Genomic DNA, 15,965 nt, shown 5'->3' on the forward strand with positions numbered 1-15,965 from the left:
CTCCCCAACTGCAGGTGTAAACGAGCCCTTAGAGCAGAGGTGTGTTGGTAATCGTGACTTATTTAGGTCAACAGACTTTTATTTTCTCCCAATTACTGAGGCGATGGTGGGTCTCTTTTGTTCCTATAGATATATATGTAAAATTATGTATGCCTGTGTGCTTTTCAGCAGTTAGTGAGATCATGTGCCATCTGGATTGTTCATAAACATGTGATCATCCTCATAAATTGATAACTAACTATAGTGGGAAGATGTACCATGTAGTGACAGGATATACCTTTAAATACCTTGAGCCTGGGATCACACTGGTACGTGTGGCATACCGCATGTGATTCGCACTGCATTCCTGTGCACATCACATGCGATGTCTGTGCAGTGTGATTTGTCCATACATTTTATATGGCTCAAATCGTTTTGCATCTGCACCAAAATTATGCAGGACCCTTTTTTTAAAGAAAGAGAGGGAGCCCCTTCCACAGTGACGGTTCGCAGCTGCACCACAGGGACTAGCAAGAGGGCTCAGCATTCACACTCTTATCAGAAAATGAAGTCACTGGAGACAGGATATTAAGTCTATCACAGCCATACTGCACCTGTGCAATACCTATTTAGCATCTATACCACATCCATACTGCGCCTATACCAACTTTATATCGCATTATACCAAACCTTTACCACATCTGAACCACATCAACCCTTGCACCTTTGCCAAGACTATATCATAGCTATACTGTACCTATATTGTATGCAGGTTAACTGGGACTGCTGTTAAGTGCACTGATGCTCTTAAAAGGCCCCAACGTTAGCCGGTAGAAGAAGATCTCATAGGACTGCCCCTCCTGTTATACTTATGCTGCAAACCCCTTTGTTTCCCTGCCCCCCCTCCACTACCAATCACCTTTTATTTTTGGACAGTACATACCCAGTCAGTCTGGGACTAGCATCGCTTCCATGAAATATGCTCTGGAAGCACTGTTACAGAACTCAGTAGTTTAAGCTTTATTACTGCCCACTGCTGCACTTTAGGTGACCTTACTACTGTTTATGCTGATCTGGACTTCAAGTGCCATACTAATCACTCTGTATGCTAAATTGTGGTATTGCTTTGTTAATTAATATTCATGCTTGCCTCTTTACCCACCATATTGGGTAACAATATATAAATGTTACTTTTACTAACTGGTTCAGTACCTGTTTTTTAGGACATGGTAGTATTAATGGTTACCAGATATTTTGTGGTAGTGCATGCTTTATAGACTTAACTTAGTGTATCAGAGGGGCTGAAGTTCTCATGGAGGTCGAGGAAAAGAGCAGAGGACCCATCTCAACCAGCAGTCCCTATGGGGGGTAGCACTACATGTTAGAAATACTCATGTCAATCATGTAATACATTGAGACAGTTCCAGCAATAAGCTATAGGGCTAAAAGTGCAGTGGATTATTTTTTTTTGCCCATGTGCAAGAGGCCTAAAAAAAATAAAAAAAAAAATGAATGCACTCATGCAACTTAGGACTGATTTATACATTTTTGTTCTTAGGTTTAGACATACTTTATTCAAAACTTCCACCCTGCCTCAAAGCAACAATGGCACTGCATATAATGATTGAATTTTAAGGACATAATAATAGGTTAATGTAGATAAGACATTAAATAAATGTACACATACCTAATTTTAAGGTAGTCAATTATATCTTTAGCTTGTTCAACACTAAAGAAAGAGAGCTTCCCCTTGGTCTTCAGTAGGCTGTGTCCTATTCCAGTCATGGCTCTTGCCAGCTCAGTTATATTCTCATCTAGGGATAAATGTCTGGCTGAAAAGTAAAACAAGTCATGGAGTAGTTGTAAAACATTTTCCTTAAAAGACATGTATGGCAAAAAAATAAATAAACAATCATACTCAAGTGGCTGCAGCACTGATCCCAACTGCAGCTGTTCCTCACCACCTCTAAAACAGAGAAATGAGCGATCAAAGGCCCAGTTCTTAGTCTTCAGCCTGCAGAGAGCCCATGACTGTCAATCACCAGCTCTCTGCTCTGCCCCTCCAGCACTCACTAGAGCATTGGGCTGTGAAGGGGGTGGGAGCAGCTGGCTCAGTCTCTGAGTGGCTCACCGAGTGGATTTTTCCCGAGCCTGGGCAGGCTGTGTGACATCAGCCGACAGTGGGCTTTAGCCTGCTGTCATCTGAAAATGGGTCGCTATAGATTTATTATTCCTATTGGAAGAGGTTGATCTGAAAAGAAATAGATCATTTATTGAAGCATGTACTGTCCACCATTAACACAGTGTTGTCCCTCCCTCTTGCTGTGATATTATACAGGAGATTACTGAATGCTACTGCAACAACAGATTTGTGTATTTATGCTTGGTGTATATAAAAAATAATTGTAAAATATATTTAAAGTGTATTTGATCCTAAACATTTATTTTTGTTGTGTGTGTGCACACATTTTATAAATCATAGTCTTCCATCTAAATGTACCTGGTTGATCCTACCAGTCACATTTCCTCCTTGTTCTAAACTGACCATACAAGAAAGCACAGAAGGTCTGTTCTAGTGTGGTCAGTTTTCATCCTTCAGCTGCCCAATCAGAGATACAGGACACTGTACAGACACACAGCATGCCAGTAGTGGGTAGTTTGTTCAGCCACCACGCCCCTCCCAATTACACCCTGCTTCCTAAATATGCCCCCTTCTCAAGTACAGTCTGCATCTTGCCTCAGACTGAACAGACTATGGAATACAGGCACACTGTGTGTCTGCACAGTGTCCTGCAACCCCCCCCCACTATTAGGAAGAAGAGATGCATCTAAGTAAAGGCAGTTTTGGTACCTCCATAGTTAAAATTGTGTCTATAATATTGATAGCTCACAACTAGTTAAAGCAAATCTTTTTTTTAAGTTTTGGATAGAGTAAAGCCAGCCATACATGATCGAAATTTTGATCCATGTATGGGCAGGGAGGTTGTACAGAAGTCAATCTACCGATCTACTTCTGTACAACCGCCCCCGTATGACATTATAACCGGCAGCACTGATCAGTGTATTCTGACAGCAAAGAAGTCTCCCCGCTGTCAGAATACAATAACTCAGAAGGGAGGATTTATGGGGTTTAGGGATAAGGGACAAGTTGGCCAGTAACATTTCCGCTGGGAAGTTATTGCCCTTTAGGATATGGTTATAGAGGGCAGCTCATTTTGGGGTTAAGATATGTGAGAATTTTTTGTAATAAGTGGTAGTATAACCATCTGGGCCCGGTGCAGTAGTTAAGTTGGGTGATTTGATAATAGTTGTAATTTCTGCAGCTGTACAGGGAGCATTCAAAAATTCTAATTGCTGGGTGGACAGAGTGGGCAGTGCTATATTAGAAAATCAAGACTGGGTTGTCGGGTCAGGGGACGGTTGGGACTCTGGAGAGTTTTTTGTAATAGTCTTCAAATAGGTCCATTACATTGTTCGGGTGTGAAACTAAAACCCCAGTGGGGTTGCGTAATTTATATGTGTGAGATGGTTTTTTAGCCTGGTTGAGCTTTCTTGCAAACATGGTAGAAGCAGAGTTATTGTATAGCATAAATTTAGCTTTAGCCCATCTCAAGGCTCTCTCAGTCTTGTCAGAGAGCAAGAAATCCAACGCCCGTTTTTTACAATCTATTTGTTGAAGAAGGTCTGGGGAAGGGGATTGGTTGTAGCGATTATATAGTTTGTCTAATGCTTTCGTAAGAGAATGGAGCTCAGTCAGTTTAGCCTTATGTTTGCTGGATGTGATGTTAATAATATGGCCTGGCATAACTGCTTTATGAGCCGTCCAGAGTGTGCACGGTGAGGTGTCTGGGAGCTGATTATCTGTAAAATACTCTCCAAGTTGTGTCGTAAGAGTGTCAATGGTGGAAGGGTCTGTTAGCAAGGAGTTGTTAAGTCTCCATGTGTAGGTTGTAGGCTTAAGGCCCACTCTGGAAACTGAGACGGCTACTATATGGTGATCTGATCAGGGGCAGACATGTATATCTACTTTAGTCGAATTTGCTAAGACGATTGGGGTACAAAAGATGTAATCAAGACGGGCGTAGCTGTCATGTGGGTTTGAATAAAAGGTGTAGGATCTGGAGCCCGTGTTATGTGCTCTTCATGTATCTATTAGTTGTAATGAGCCCCAAACTATTTGTGGCTGATTTAGGGAAAGCCTTGGAGGAGGGAGTAACTCTGCTTCTATCCAAACCTGGGTGTGCTGTGAGGTTGAAGTCTCTCCCCACTATTAAATGTGGGGAAAGATAACTGTCTAATGTTGCAAAAAAGTGTTTAAAGAATGAAGCTAGTGCTTTATTGGGGGCATAGACAGAGGCAATGGTTGTGGCATGACCGTGGATCTTGCCTTGTAAAATTATGAATCTGCTGTTAGGGTCTTTATAGATTTGACCAACTTCAAATAACACTGAGTTTTTTATGAATATGGCTACTCCACGGGACTTAGTGATGTGGGTTGTGCAATAGAATTGTTAAAAAGATTTGTCAAAGAATTGTGGGTGGTTAGCACTGCAAAAATGGGTCTCCTGCAATATCAGGATATATACGCGCTCAGGCTTTTATAGTGACAGAATGCTTTCTTGCGTTTCTGTGGAAGGTTAAAACCTTGCACATTGTGCGATATTATTTTAAGGGCCATATAGACTTAACTGTTTAGTAGCATGGTGATTGCTATCAGGATTACGAGTGGAGCATTTCCATGGAATAACCAATCTCACATTATGCAGGCTGAAATAGTATTGTATATTTGGTTTGGATCCTGTATGGATCCTGTATGATTAGACTAAATTTTTGGTGGAAATATCTCAACACACAGCGGAATTTGGAACTAATCATATGTCTTGAATGCTTTTAGTATCAATGGGATTGTCTGGATCGATGACGATCTACTCAATTAAGATCATTCATGTATTTGCACATTAAGATTTTCTTTGCACAGATTTATATACAATTCACTGCAATGTTTGCATTTTTTAATTAATTTATTGGTGTATTAATTAATGCACGTTTTTCTGAATATTCACTTTAGATTTTTGGGGGATTTTTACATGTATATGGTCTTTTATCACTTGAGCACATATAATTATTTATTGCTCCCCTTTTGGAAGGTTAATATCAGTGCAACTCCAATTAATTATTTATCTAAAGTATTGTATATGCCTCATGATAGGAAAGGTCTGTAATACTTTATGAAATAATACTGTCAGAGATAATCTTTCAAAATTAATTAACTGAAAAAACTCATATAAACTAAAAAAATGCAATTCTGCTCAGATACAAACAATGAGCATGGGGGTCAGAGGAAAACGTTCCTTTTGACCAAAAGTAAACATTTTTTGGACTCGGATGTTTGATACCAACCAAGGGACCCAGAGAGTGCCGAGGAGATGAACAGGGTGACCGTATAAAACACGCCACCCTGAGCTCAACCACGGGCTGGGCCCGAGAGTAAGCAGGGGGGATGACCGTGGACGAGGCGAGACTCACCACCTGAAGGCATAGGGTTATCATAAAGAGTATTTCGGTGCAAACATGCCGTCAGTAAGGCTGTTCTGCCAGGTGTAAAGAGAAACAGTTGTTTGGATTTTATTTACACTATATTTCAGAACTTTGTTGCACTCATTGCACATGTTTTCTCACCATTTATGGACTTTTTGTTTGAAAGGTTTTTTCACTAGTCATTATTATTAGATGTTTATTTTACTGTTGCTTTATTATCAGGTGTTATACATCACCGTTGCATAGAAATTTGCAGTTCTTTATTATCTTCACATTTTCATTCATGATACATGTCCAGCACTGCACTTTTCTCTTTACATATATTTCTTGTGCCCTCGTATTGGGGTTATAGTGTTCAGCAGCAGGACCCCTTCACGGTCACTTTATTATTAATCATTTTCACATACACATTTTTGAGCACCTAGCGCAATTCTTTTTTTCTTTTTATTTTGTTCCGCCAGGTGGAAATAATTGCAGGGGGAAGTGAAGGACCCTTCAGGGGCTCTCATCAAAGGAGGTGTTCCGTACAAATCTTAAACTAGTCAGTTATAGGTCGTGGAGAAGTATTCCCCTTGACGAGACACAGATCCATAACAGATTGAAATTAAGGCCAGAGATGGTGAGAATCAGTCCTGAGATAGTCATCCGAAGACCCTGTGGTCAGAGTAGGTTAGGCAGGTTGGTCCCGGAATGATTGGCACCATCTGCTTTGGTTCCTGCGGGAGGAGGGTGTTGTCCACAGTGGACTGGGTCATGATGTGGAGAGGTGGCGACTCGGGGCATCAGACTCCAGAAGGCCTAGTTTCTGCAATAGCTCCGTCCCCTCGGTGACATTATATGCTGTGTATGTGCTGCCCTTGTGAGGTACCATGAGCTTAAATAGAAAGCCCCAGCAGTATCGGATGTGAGCTGATTGGAGCACAGACGTGACCTCTTTCATCTTGCACCTACTGACCAATGTGGCCTGCGAGATGTCTGGGAAGATTTGAATTTTCACTCCATCCAATTCTATGGCTGCAGTGTTGATGGTGGCACGTAAAATATCTTCCTTTCAGGCAGATTATAACATCCCATTGAGGTTTATCAGCAGGTGGGTTAGGGCTTAGGGCCCTATGAATCCGGTCGCACACAAAAGCTGTGGCTGGAGCAGAAGGAAGGAGTGTGTGGAATAGCTTGTTAGCTGCTGCAATGAGGTCTGTAACAGCTTCTGGGATGCCACGCAGCCTCAGATTGTTCCTGCGGTTACGGTTGTCAGGGTCTTCGACCTGAAACCGTAAAAACTGGAAATTTTCTGCCAAGGACTCATAGTCCTTACAGAGATCAGCATGAGCTAGTACCAGTTCATCGTGTTTAGTCTCTAGGAGATCTGTGCGGCCGCTCAGAGCAGATGATTTCCAATGACGTGTTGGTGGCTTTATGCAGCTCTGTCTGAAATTTCCCTGCCAGCTTTTCATACATGGAGGACATGCTGTCATCAAGATCAGCTTTTGTAAGCTGTGTGCGGTACTCACTGTCCTCTCGTGGAGGAGCAGAAGTCACAGGAGAAGCCGCTGGAGACGGAGAGCCTCGCTGGGCCTGGGCACCATATTTAGCCATGCATGCTCGTTCTGCTGTGCGCAGGAGCTATGTGGTAAAGGACCCCTGCGGCTTGTGGTTCTTCATTTTTTTGCGGGACGGCATGCACCTGGTGTTCCCACAGGGGTGCAGGGTAGTATGCGGCCAAAAATAGTGCTGAAAAGCCCTGTGGGAGGGTGTTAAATCTTCGTGTCTGCCGGAGCTCCTTTTAGCTGCGTTTGTCTCTCATCACGTCGTGCATGCACCCCGGCAGTCTTCTCTTTGGTGATATAAGCAACTGCCCTTGCAAAACACAAAAAGAGTCCAAAGAACACCAATCCCTGGCTGAGGGGTATACTGCTATTGTGGAACAATCCTGGGAATAATGAGAGAGCAAGGGGCAGGAGTGAACAGCAGTATGACCGCAAACACGGTAAAATCTGATGGACTAGGAGTAGCCTGAAACCAGCCAAAACTGATATAACCTGTCAGTAATTACTTTCTGAGGCATATCGATGGATAGCCGTTCCCAGATGGCTGCATAGTGATCAAAATTGAATAGATCCACAAGTTCAATAGGCAGAGGTATTATGTAAATTTAGGACTCACAGTCAGCAGAGGATTGTGAAGGCAGCGCTGTGCAGAACAGCTGAAACAGCTGATCAAAGCTTCCGTAATCTCTCCCTGTGTCTTGAATTGCCAAACATGTACCTCCAGAGGGGAATCAATCACGGAGTATGGAGAATGGAGAGATGTTGCTGGGATGGCTGACTGGCTGCCTGTCACAGTCTGAAGTCAGTCTCAGAGGCCAGTAGCTATAGCAGCAGAGCAGGTATTCACACAGGTCACCCTGGCTGATGACACGGGTTCACCTGAGGTGCGGGGTCTAAGCACTAACCGGTAATCACCACAGCTCCTGATGGTGGACCCAGCTTCTTCAGGACTAGCCCCCCTAGCTGTGACAAGTATAAATACACAATTTTTTGTCACAGCTTCAATTATCTCATAAAGAAATCAGATCAACCATGTGTTTTACCCAGCCAGGAAGTGTGTCATAGATAGTATTATGGGATCATAGCAGATGCAGCATCTTCATTTCTGATGGTGCACACACAGAGAGAGTGAATCACCCCAGCAGGGACACAGATGACAAAAAACCTTGTAGGAGTTTTCCCTTTGCCTACACTAACCAAAATAAAAATGGCTTTAGATGTGCTTTAATGATTTTTATTGACTCTATGGCTATATTAACCACTTCAATAGTCAGTTAGTTAGCCAATCAGTTAGCCAATCAGGAGAGAGAGGGGCAGGGCCAAACGGCAGCTCCACGTCTGAATGGATACATGGAGCTTCAGCTCAGCTCTGGTGCCCCATACCAAGCTGCTTACTTTCGGGGCACTCGACGGGAGGGAGGGTCCAGAAGCACTGAAGAGGGACTCGAGAAAAGGAGGATCCGGGGTGCTCTGTGCAAAAAAGAATAACATGTTTGTTATTTTAAAAAAATAAAAAATTAGAATTTACAATCACTTCAAGGCTCCATGCACACTGAAGCTCATAAACGGCCGTTTTTTTAAGTATTGGATATGTATGAATTTTTTCTGGAGAATTATTATTATTATTATACAGGATTTATATAGCGCCAACAGTTTGCGCAGCGCTTTACAACATGAGGGCAGACAGTACACTTACAATACAAATCAATACAGGAGGGATCAGAGGGCCCTGCTCGTTAGAGCTTACAATCTAGAAGAATAAAGATCTTTTAATGTCACTTTAATGGCAAACATTCACCTCTCATGCTTTGTAGCTTTATAACAGCCTTTACAGTGAAGCCTACCTCAACATTGACAACATTGCATTGTAGTGTAACTATATAGAGTGGCCTAATAAACAAACACCTTAAAAACAGGGTAAATTCTGAGTTGGATAATCACACAAACACACTTTGGCTGAAGAAGTAACTAAACCAGATGACCTGAAATGTTGTTACAAAGTATTCTAGCAGACATGAGATCAGTGCTGATTGTACGGAAGGTTCTGCAATTTCACCTCCTACAGCTATGCATTTGTGCCATGGGCTGCAATAAATCAGGATCATAACTCATAACTCAAAGTCTTTGTTACTATTAGTAATAATATGTTTTTATATATAATTTAGTCATATTCTATTACATTTTGTAGAAGAAAATCCAGTAAATACATACATTTCAGAAAAAAAAAAAAATAACAGTAAACAAGAAGTATTAAGGCCCCCACCAAGCTCGCAAACTAAGGTAAATTTCTCTCAGCACTTGTGAATGATATGAACATTCAGAACCAACATTTCTCTGTAACTAATATACACACAGGCCTTATACCAGTGTTTTTCAACCTTTCTTCAGTCAAGGCACCCTTTAAAATGATGCACAATCTGGAGGCCCCCCATTCTTAAATGTAAGAAAGTAAACTAGTAGTTTTACATAATGCAGCAACATCCACACATGTAGGTCAACCAAGGTTAGAGGTGAATTATCCTTCCACTAGTACTGACTAGTATTCCAAAGTTTCTCTTCCCTCACAGTTTCTCTCCTTCATTCTACTAATGTGACCTAGTGCTGATGGAGAGGTGGAGGGGCAAACAAGGATGCTGTGCAACGTCCTCCTTATCAACCAATGATGCCATTGGTTGTTTGGGCACTGGCGACTTGAAGGTTGTAATGATGCACAATGTTCACTGCTGTGGTGACAGATTCATAACAAGTTATCACTAGTTCTCAGATATGCAAACTAGCAGTACTAAATCCACCAATTAACTGTTTCCCAAAACATTTGCATTCAAGGCATGCCATGAATGATAACTGGTAAAATTGCTTGTGTTCTCAACTGAACAGTCAAGCCATCAAATGGCTAGTATTAGAACTGATCACATGTACGGCACCATGGCAACTGCAGATCAAACAGAGGCTAAGATGGCAGCTTCCTTGGGTATAAAGGATACAAGGGTTTAGTTCCACTCTAAGGCCCCTCTCACACTGGGGCGGGAGGTGAGTCAGCGGTAAAGCGCTGCTATTATTAGCGATGCTGTACCGCTGTTTTTGCGGCGGTATTCGGCTGCTAGCGGGGCAGTTTTACCCCCCCGCTAGCAGCCGAGAAAGGGTTAAAAACCACCGCAAAGCGCCTCTGCAGAGGCGCTTTGACGGCGGTATAGCCGCACTGCCCCATTGATTTCAATGGGCAGGAGCGGTGAAGGAGCGCACCTCTCCGAAGATGCTGCTAGCAGGACATTTTTTCCCGTCCTGCTAGCGCACCGCTCCAGTGTGAAAGCCTTCGGGCTTTCATACTGGAGACACAGCAGCGGCTGTTTCGGGTCAGTTTGCAGGCGCTATTTTTAGCGCAATAGTGCCTGCAAGTGTGAAAGGGGTCTGAGATTAACTCCGAGTTGGCATACAAAGAAACTCCAGTGCTCACAGTTGGGTGAATGTGCTGGAAACTGTCATTAATGTGACATTAATGCTTCCTGCAAAGGGCTCATGAGCTGTTAGGGCACCAAAGGCTTCCAGCTTCATACTACATAATGACTCATTGCTGGTCCCATTCAGATGGGAGATTTTCCAGCCAGCAGCTGAAAGAAAACAAAGGGGTGGTGATGCTGTCTGATATCTTTGTCCAGTATTTGGTTAATGAGATCAGCCAGCAACTCTACCTCTTTTTTAAGTTGTTGCCTGGGGCCAGGGATGAGTCATTCGCTGCTAGGATGCTGCTGACTGCAGAGCCAATGGTGTCCGAGCCAACAAGGGGCTAAACATGCACTGAAGACAGAATGTCGTGGTAGAGGAGCTTTCGAGCATAAAAAACGATTGATGTGCCTAAATGAGGAGTTTAGGTGTATCAGTTTTTCTAGTGTTTTGGGGGAAAATTCCTATAAATGCAAATATGCCTAAACATGTGTACAATATGCTCCACAGGAGCGTTTTTTATCCTGCTTTTTTTCTGCTGCCTAGTATGCATGGACCCTAAAAGCTTAACTCCATCTTTTAATATACTTTACTTGGCTTAAACAAGCTATGTCCCTCACTAATATCAGAGGAAGCTTTGTATTCATTGATAGAGTAAATCACTTTCTCTGACCGGCTGAGCACCGCTGTGATAGACTCTACTGTGTTTCGGGTATAAAACTGGAGGTCTCGGCTAGAACCTGGAACACAGTGGGGTTTGCTGTAAATATGTATGTAGCCTACATACAGTTTATACCCCACATCCAGTGGCCTCACATGTTAGTGAGTGACATAGTTCGTTAGGGCCAAGCTGGCCCAAACAAACTATGTAAAGTATATCAACAGATGGACTTCAGCTTTAATATAAACATGACCCACAAACTACAAATGAAATGCTACAAACTGGTGTAAACAATATAGGTTCATGTATCTCCAGTTTTCCCTTGTTATATCAATAAAATAAAATTGCTAGAAACATGAACTTTTCATTGGCTATTAGCACATATGCATAAAAGATACTATGGTATTTATACTGTATGTTTCGTCTCAATGTATAAGTCATTGCACACTTACTTTCAATATTCTCCATGAGGAAATGTAACAGCCCAATTAATCCAGTCAACTGCAGTGAGCTAAACTTGTTCTCTTTTCCCCAGCAGAGTCCAGATACATAGTAATCCACCAGTATGCCTTCCTTTAAGTTTGTTTGAATGTCTTTAAATCCGAGAAACTCTTCCATTATCCTGAAAATAAAAATTTACTGAGGTTGTGAACTACATTGCACAACAAAATCTTTAATATACAAAAAAGGGCTTAAATCTGACAATTCATTTTAGATATATAGGTTCTAGATATACAGGTGCATCTCCTTAAATTAGAATATCATCAAAAAGTTCATTTATTTCAGTAATTCAATTCAAAAAGTGAAACTCATATATTTTATATAGATGCGTTTTACACAGAATGATATAGTTCAAGCATTTTGTTCTTCTAATTTTGATGATTATGGCTTACAGCTAGGGAAAACCCAAAATTAAGTATCTCAGAAAATGAGAATATTGCATAAGGTCAATAAAAAATGATTTTTAATACAGAAATGTTGGTTTACTGAAAAGTACTGTATGTCCATGTATAGTATAGTATGCACTCAATACTATAATAAGTATTGTATAAGCTGCAACAGAGTCGCGCTCAACTAATATACATAACATAAATATCTACTGATAAACAGCCCTCCTAACATATGCAGCATCAAATATCTAATAGTAAACAGTCCTCCTTATTACAGAAGAGAAATATAAAAGCATGTACAGCATAAAACATCTGATATATAGTAAAAAATGCCGCGCTGGAGCAATAAAATAAAGCAGCAGTGAACAGTGTGACCACACAAATATCAATAATAAAAATAAACTGCGCTAAGTGTCCTTTAGTTGATATTGACATAAATATTTGAAGTGAATGTACAATGGTATAGTCCAAATATCGCTTTGAGTAAGAAAAAGCACTCCGGATCATCCAAATGGTACAACATGCATAGAAATGATTCACAATCCAGAGATCACGACCATGAATTGCCCTTACCAGAACGCCAAATATAATAAGCGGATGGCTTAAAACCCAGCCGGGGCCTTTTGGGATAAGGACCGATCAGCTCTGTCAGAGTTCAGGCGTAGTTCCCTCAGTTCATTACCGAAAGAGAAACAAAAATGCTTGCCATAGTATAATATTGTTTTGCAACCAAATATGAGCATGCACCTGAAACCAACACCCTATTGTGCATTTGGAACAAAGGTGATAACCCACCACCACAGCTGTAGAGTGTGCTTACCAACTCTCAGACTTAATATTCATTGGGCTCTATATCACTGGGAGATTGATGGCTGTATCAGGAAATCCTGCGGTTCATCGGTCGGACTCGCACTGCCACCTTGACAGACGCCATGTCTCATGCCTGTGATGGGGATCGGCTCCAGGTGAGCACCCAAATCTTCAGAACTCCAGGAAGGGGGACCCCCGGGGATCAATTACCTGGACACAACCCTAATAATCCCCCAGTACATAGAGAGCAGTGTGTGATCTCTATAGTGGATCCCTCCAGGGACAATGTGATCACTGTCACAAGTTCAGCATGCTGACAGCAGACACAGGCAGTGGAGGGGACAGGTCAGCTGGCCGGACAGAATTAGACTGAGACCTTGCCAGACTGCACCTGTCCCCTCCACTGCCTGTGTCTGCAGTCAGCATGCTGAACTTGTGACAGTGATCACATTGTCCCTGGAAGGATCCACTATAGAGATCACACACTGCTCTCTATATACTGGGGGATTATTAGGGTTGTGTCCAGGTAATTGATCCCCGGGGGTCCCCCTTCCTGGAGTTCTGAAGATTTGGGTGCTCACCTGGAGTCGATCCCCATCACAGGCATGAGACATGGCGTCTGTCAAGGTGGCAGTGCGAGTCCGACCGATGAACCGCAGGATTTCCTGATACAGCCATCAATCTCCCAGTGATATAGAGCCCAATGAATATTAAGTCTGAGAGATGGTAAGCACACTCTACAGCTGTGGTGGTGGGTTATCACCTTTGTTCCAAATGCACAATAGGGTGTTGGTTTCAGGTGCATGCTCATATTTGGTTGCAAAACAATATTATACTATGGCAAGCATTTTTGTTTCTCTTTCGGTAATGAACTGAGGGAACTACGCCTGAACTCTGACAGAGCTGATCGGTCCTTATCCCAAAAGGCCCCGGCTGGGTTTTAAGCCATCCGCTTATTATATTTGGCGTTCTGGTAAGGGCAATTCATGGTCGTGATCTCTGGATTGTGAATCATTTCTATGCATGTTGTACCATTTGGATGATCCGGAGTGCTTTTTCTTACTCAAAGCGATATTTGGACTATACCATTGTACATTCACTTCAAATATTTATGTCAATATCAACTAAAGGACACTTAGCGCAGTTTATTTTTATTATAAAACATCTGATGCTAAACAGTCCTCCTTATTGAGTGAAGAGTGATGTAAAGAACAGGGTGATAGGTAAGCAAGAGTGTCAAAATGTTGAGCTTTTAGTCCATATGTAGACTCTTGGACACAATGTAGTCCCCTTCAATCCCCTGTGCAATGGACACCATATGAGACCACCACCGAAAATAAGGAATACCTGCTTACCAGATACACTGGACCTTCCCATACATAGAAGAATAATAAAAACACTGCCCAGTAAAAAATGAGCGTCTGCACTTCCGGGACTCGTAAGTCGTGATGACGTCAGCACGTCGCCCGCCCTACTAGTTTCGTCAAAGATTGACGTTGTCACACATTTGAGTTGCTGCTGTTTATTTTAATTTTCACTTTTTATTTGGAAGCGCAGTTTTTCTCCCATATATATATTTTTTTTATTGGTCTTATGTAATAATAAAATTTTCTGAGATACTGAATTCTGGGTTTTCACTAGCTGTAAGCCATAATCATCAAAATTAAAAGAAAGAAATGCTTGAAATATATCACTCTGTGTGTAACGCATCTATTTAAAATATATGAGTTTCCCTTTTTGAATTTAATTACTGAAATAAATTAACATTTTGATGATGTTCTAATTTTATGGGATGCACCTGTGTATGGAAATGTGATCAGCATAAGGTAAATAGTCTTATGGTCTGTTCACAATAGCCGCAACATAAAACAGGCTACTAATGTTTGCTGAAGCTACACTGTTATAAAAAAAGTTAGGAAGCAGCTAAACATACAAAAGAACATAGTGATGTAGTGCAGTGATTCTCAACCTTATGGAGACCAGGGACACTGTTGGAGTTTGAGAGCACTATGGGGGGCTAGGGGCACTGTGGGAGGCTGGGGGCACTTTGGTGACCCAGGGACATTGTGGGGGGTTGCAGGGCACTGCAGGCAGTAATAGGAGGTTATGGTCACTATGAGAGCAGGGAGGCACTGTGGTAGGTTAAGAGATGTGCAGCTGGCTGGCACACTGGAAGGAGGAAAACCAAGGCCCAGCACTGGGCCACGTCTCAGTGGTTAAGAACCACTGATGTAGGGGACAGTGGGAGGACAATGAGGGCTGCAACAAACCAAGTAGCTTGATGTTCCCAAAAGTGTCAGTTTCCCAACAGAGTTCAGAGTGGTGCAATTTGGGTACTTTTTACATGCATTATTATTCTTCCCTGGGGAAAGTGAATTTTGGTAGAAAATTCACAAAGGATGGACTTAAAGTTTTTTCAGGAGATGGAACACATGAGGTGTGACTGCCCCTGTAGACTGAATTCCACGTGATCTAGGCTGCCCAAGCTAAGAGGTCAGGAGCAGCATTTTATATTAATAATAATAAAATGTATAATGTTATTTGGTAATGTTCTGAGGCTCTATTGATTCATGTTAAATGTGGATTTAAATAATAGATCTATTGTAGAAGTGGATTTCTTGATCCATAATGCACCCCAGTCAACTTATGATTACATGATCAATTTATATGAAGCTTTGTGAATTAAAATATGTAAATCAAAACTTTTTTTGCCGTTTAGGATAGAGTTGTGAGGAGTTGGAGCCCCTGTCAAGTTTTTATTGCTCCCTGTGTCCCTGTTGGGTAGTTTTAACCACTATATTTGTCTTGGTGACCAATGTCACCGAGACAAAAAAGTGATGGGAAATCCCAAATTTTACAAGTATCACCAGAACAGGAGGTACGAGTAATTCTTCCAACTGGGACACATGTTCCTGTGTCTAAGAGGAGGATTTCCTCTGTCCTGTTGCGTCCCTGGAACAGGAAGTTAAGGGAAATCTCTCCAACAGGACATAGACAGCATAAAAAAAACTGACAGGGGTATAACTCTTCTATACTCTTTCCAAAACAAAAAATATACTATACTGTTCATACACTAACAGTGTTCTTAGACAGCATTCT

The 15,965-nt window shown here is 41.9% G+C and overlaps 1 protein-coding gene across 1 annotated transcript in view; it reads right to left on the minus strand.

Moving 5' to 3' along the window:
- The window catches only part of CABCOCO1 (ciliary associated calcium binding coiled-coil 1), a 157,298-nt gene that overhangs the window by 135,218 nt on the left and 6,115 nt on the right, over positions 1 to 15,965 (minus strand). Inside the window, exons 3-4 of the mRNA XM_073596264.1 lie at positions 11,619 to 11,788; positions 1,667 to 1,811 (exon numbers count right to left, since the gene is read on the minus strand). Coding sequence (XP_073452365.1) covers positions 1,667 to 1,811; positions 11,619 to 11,788 — 315 coding nt within the window. The remainder of the gene's footprint in view (positions 1 to 1,666; positions 1,812 to 11,618; positions 11,789 to 15,965) is intronic.

This window comes from Aquarana catesbeiana, linkage group LG08 (genome assembly GCF_042186555.1).
Source record: "Aquarana catesbeiana isolate 2022-GZ linkage group LG08, ASM4218655v1, whole genome shotgun sequence".
Taxonomy (NCBI): domain Eukaryota; kingdom Metazoa; phylum Chordata; class Amphibia; order Anura; family Ranidae; genus Aquarana; species Aquarana catesbeiana.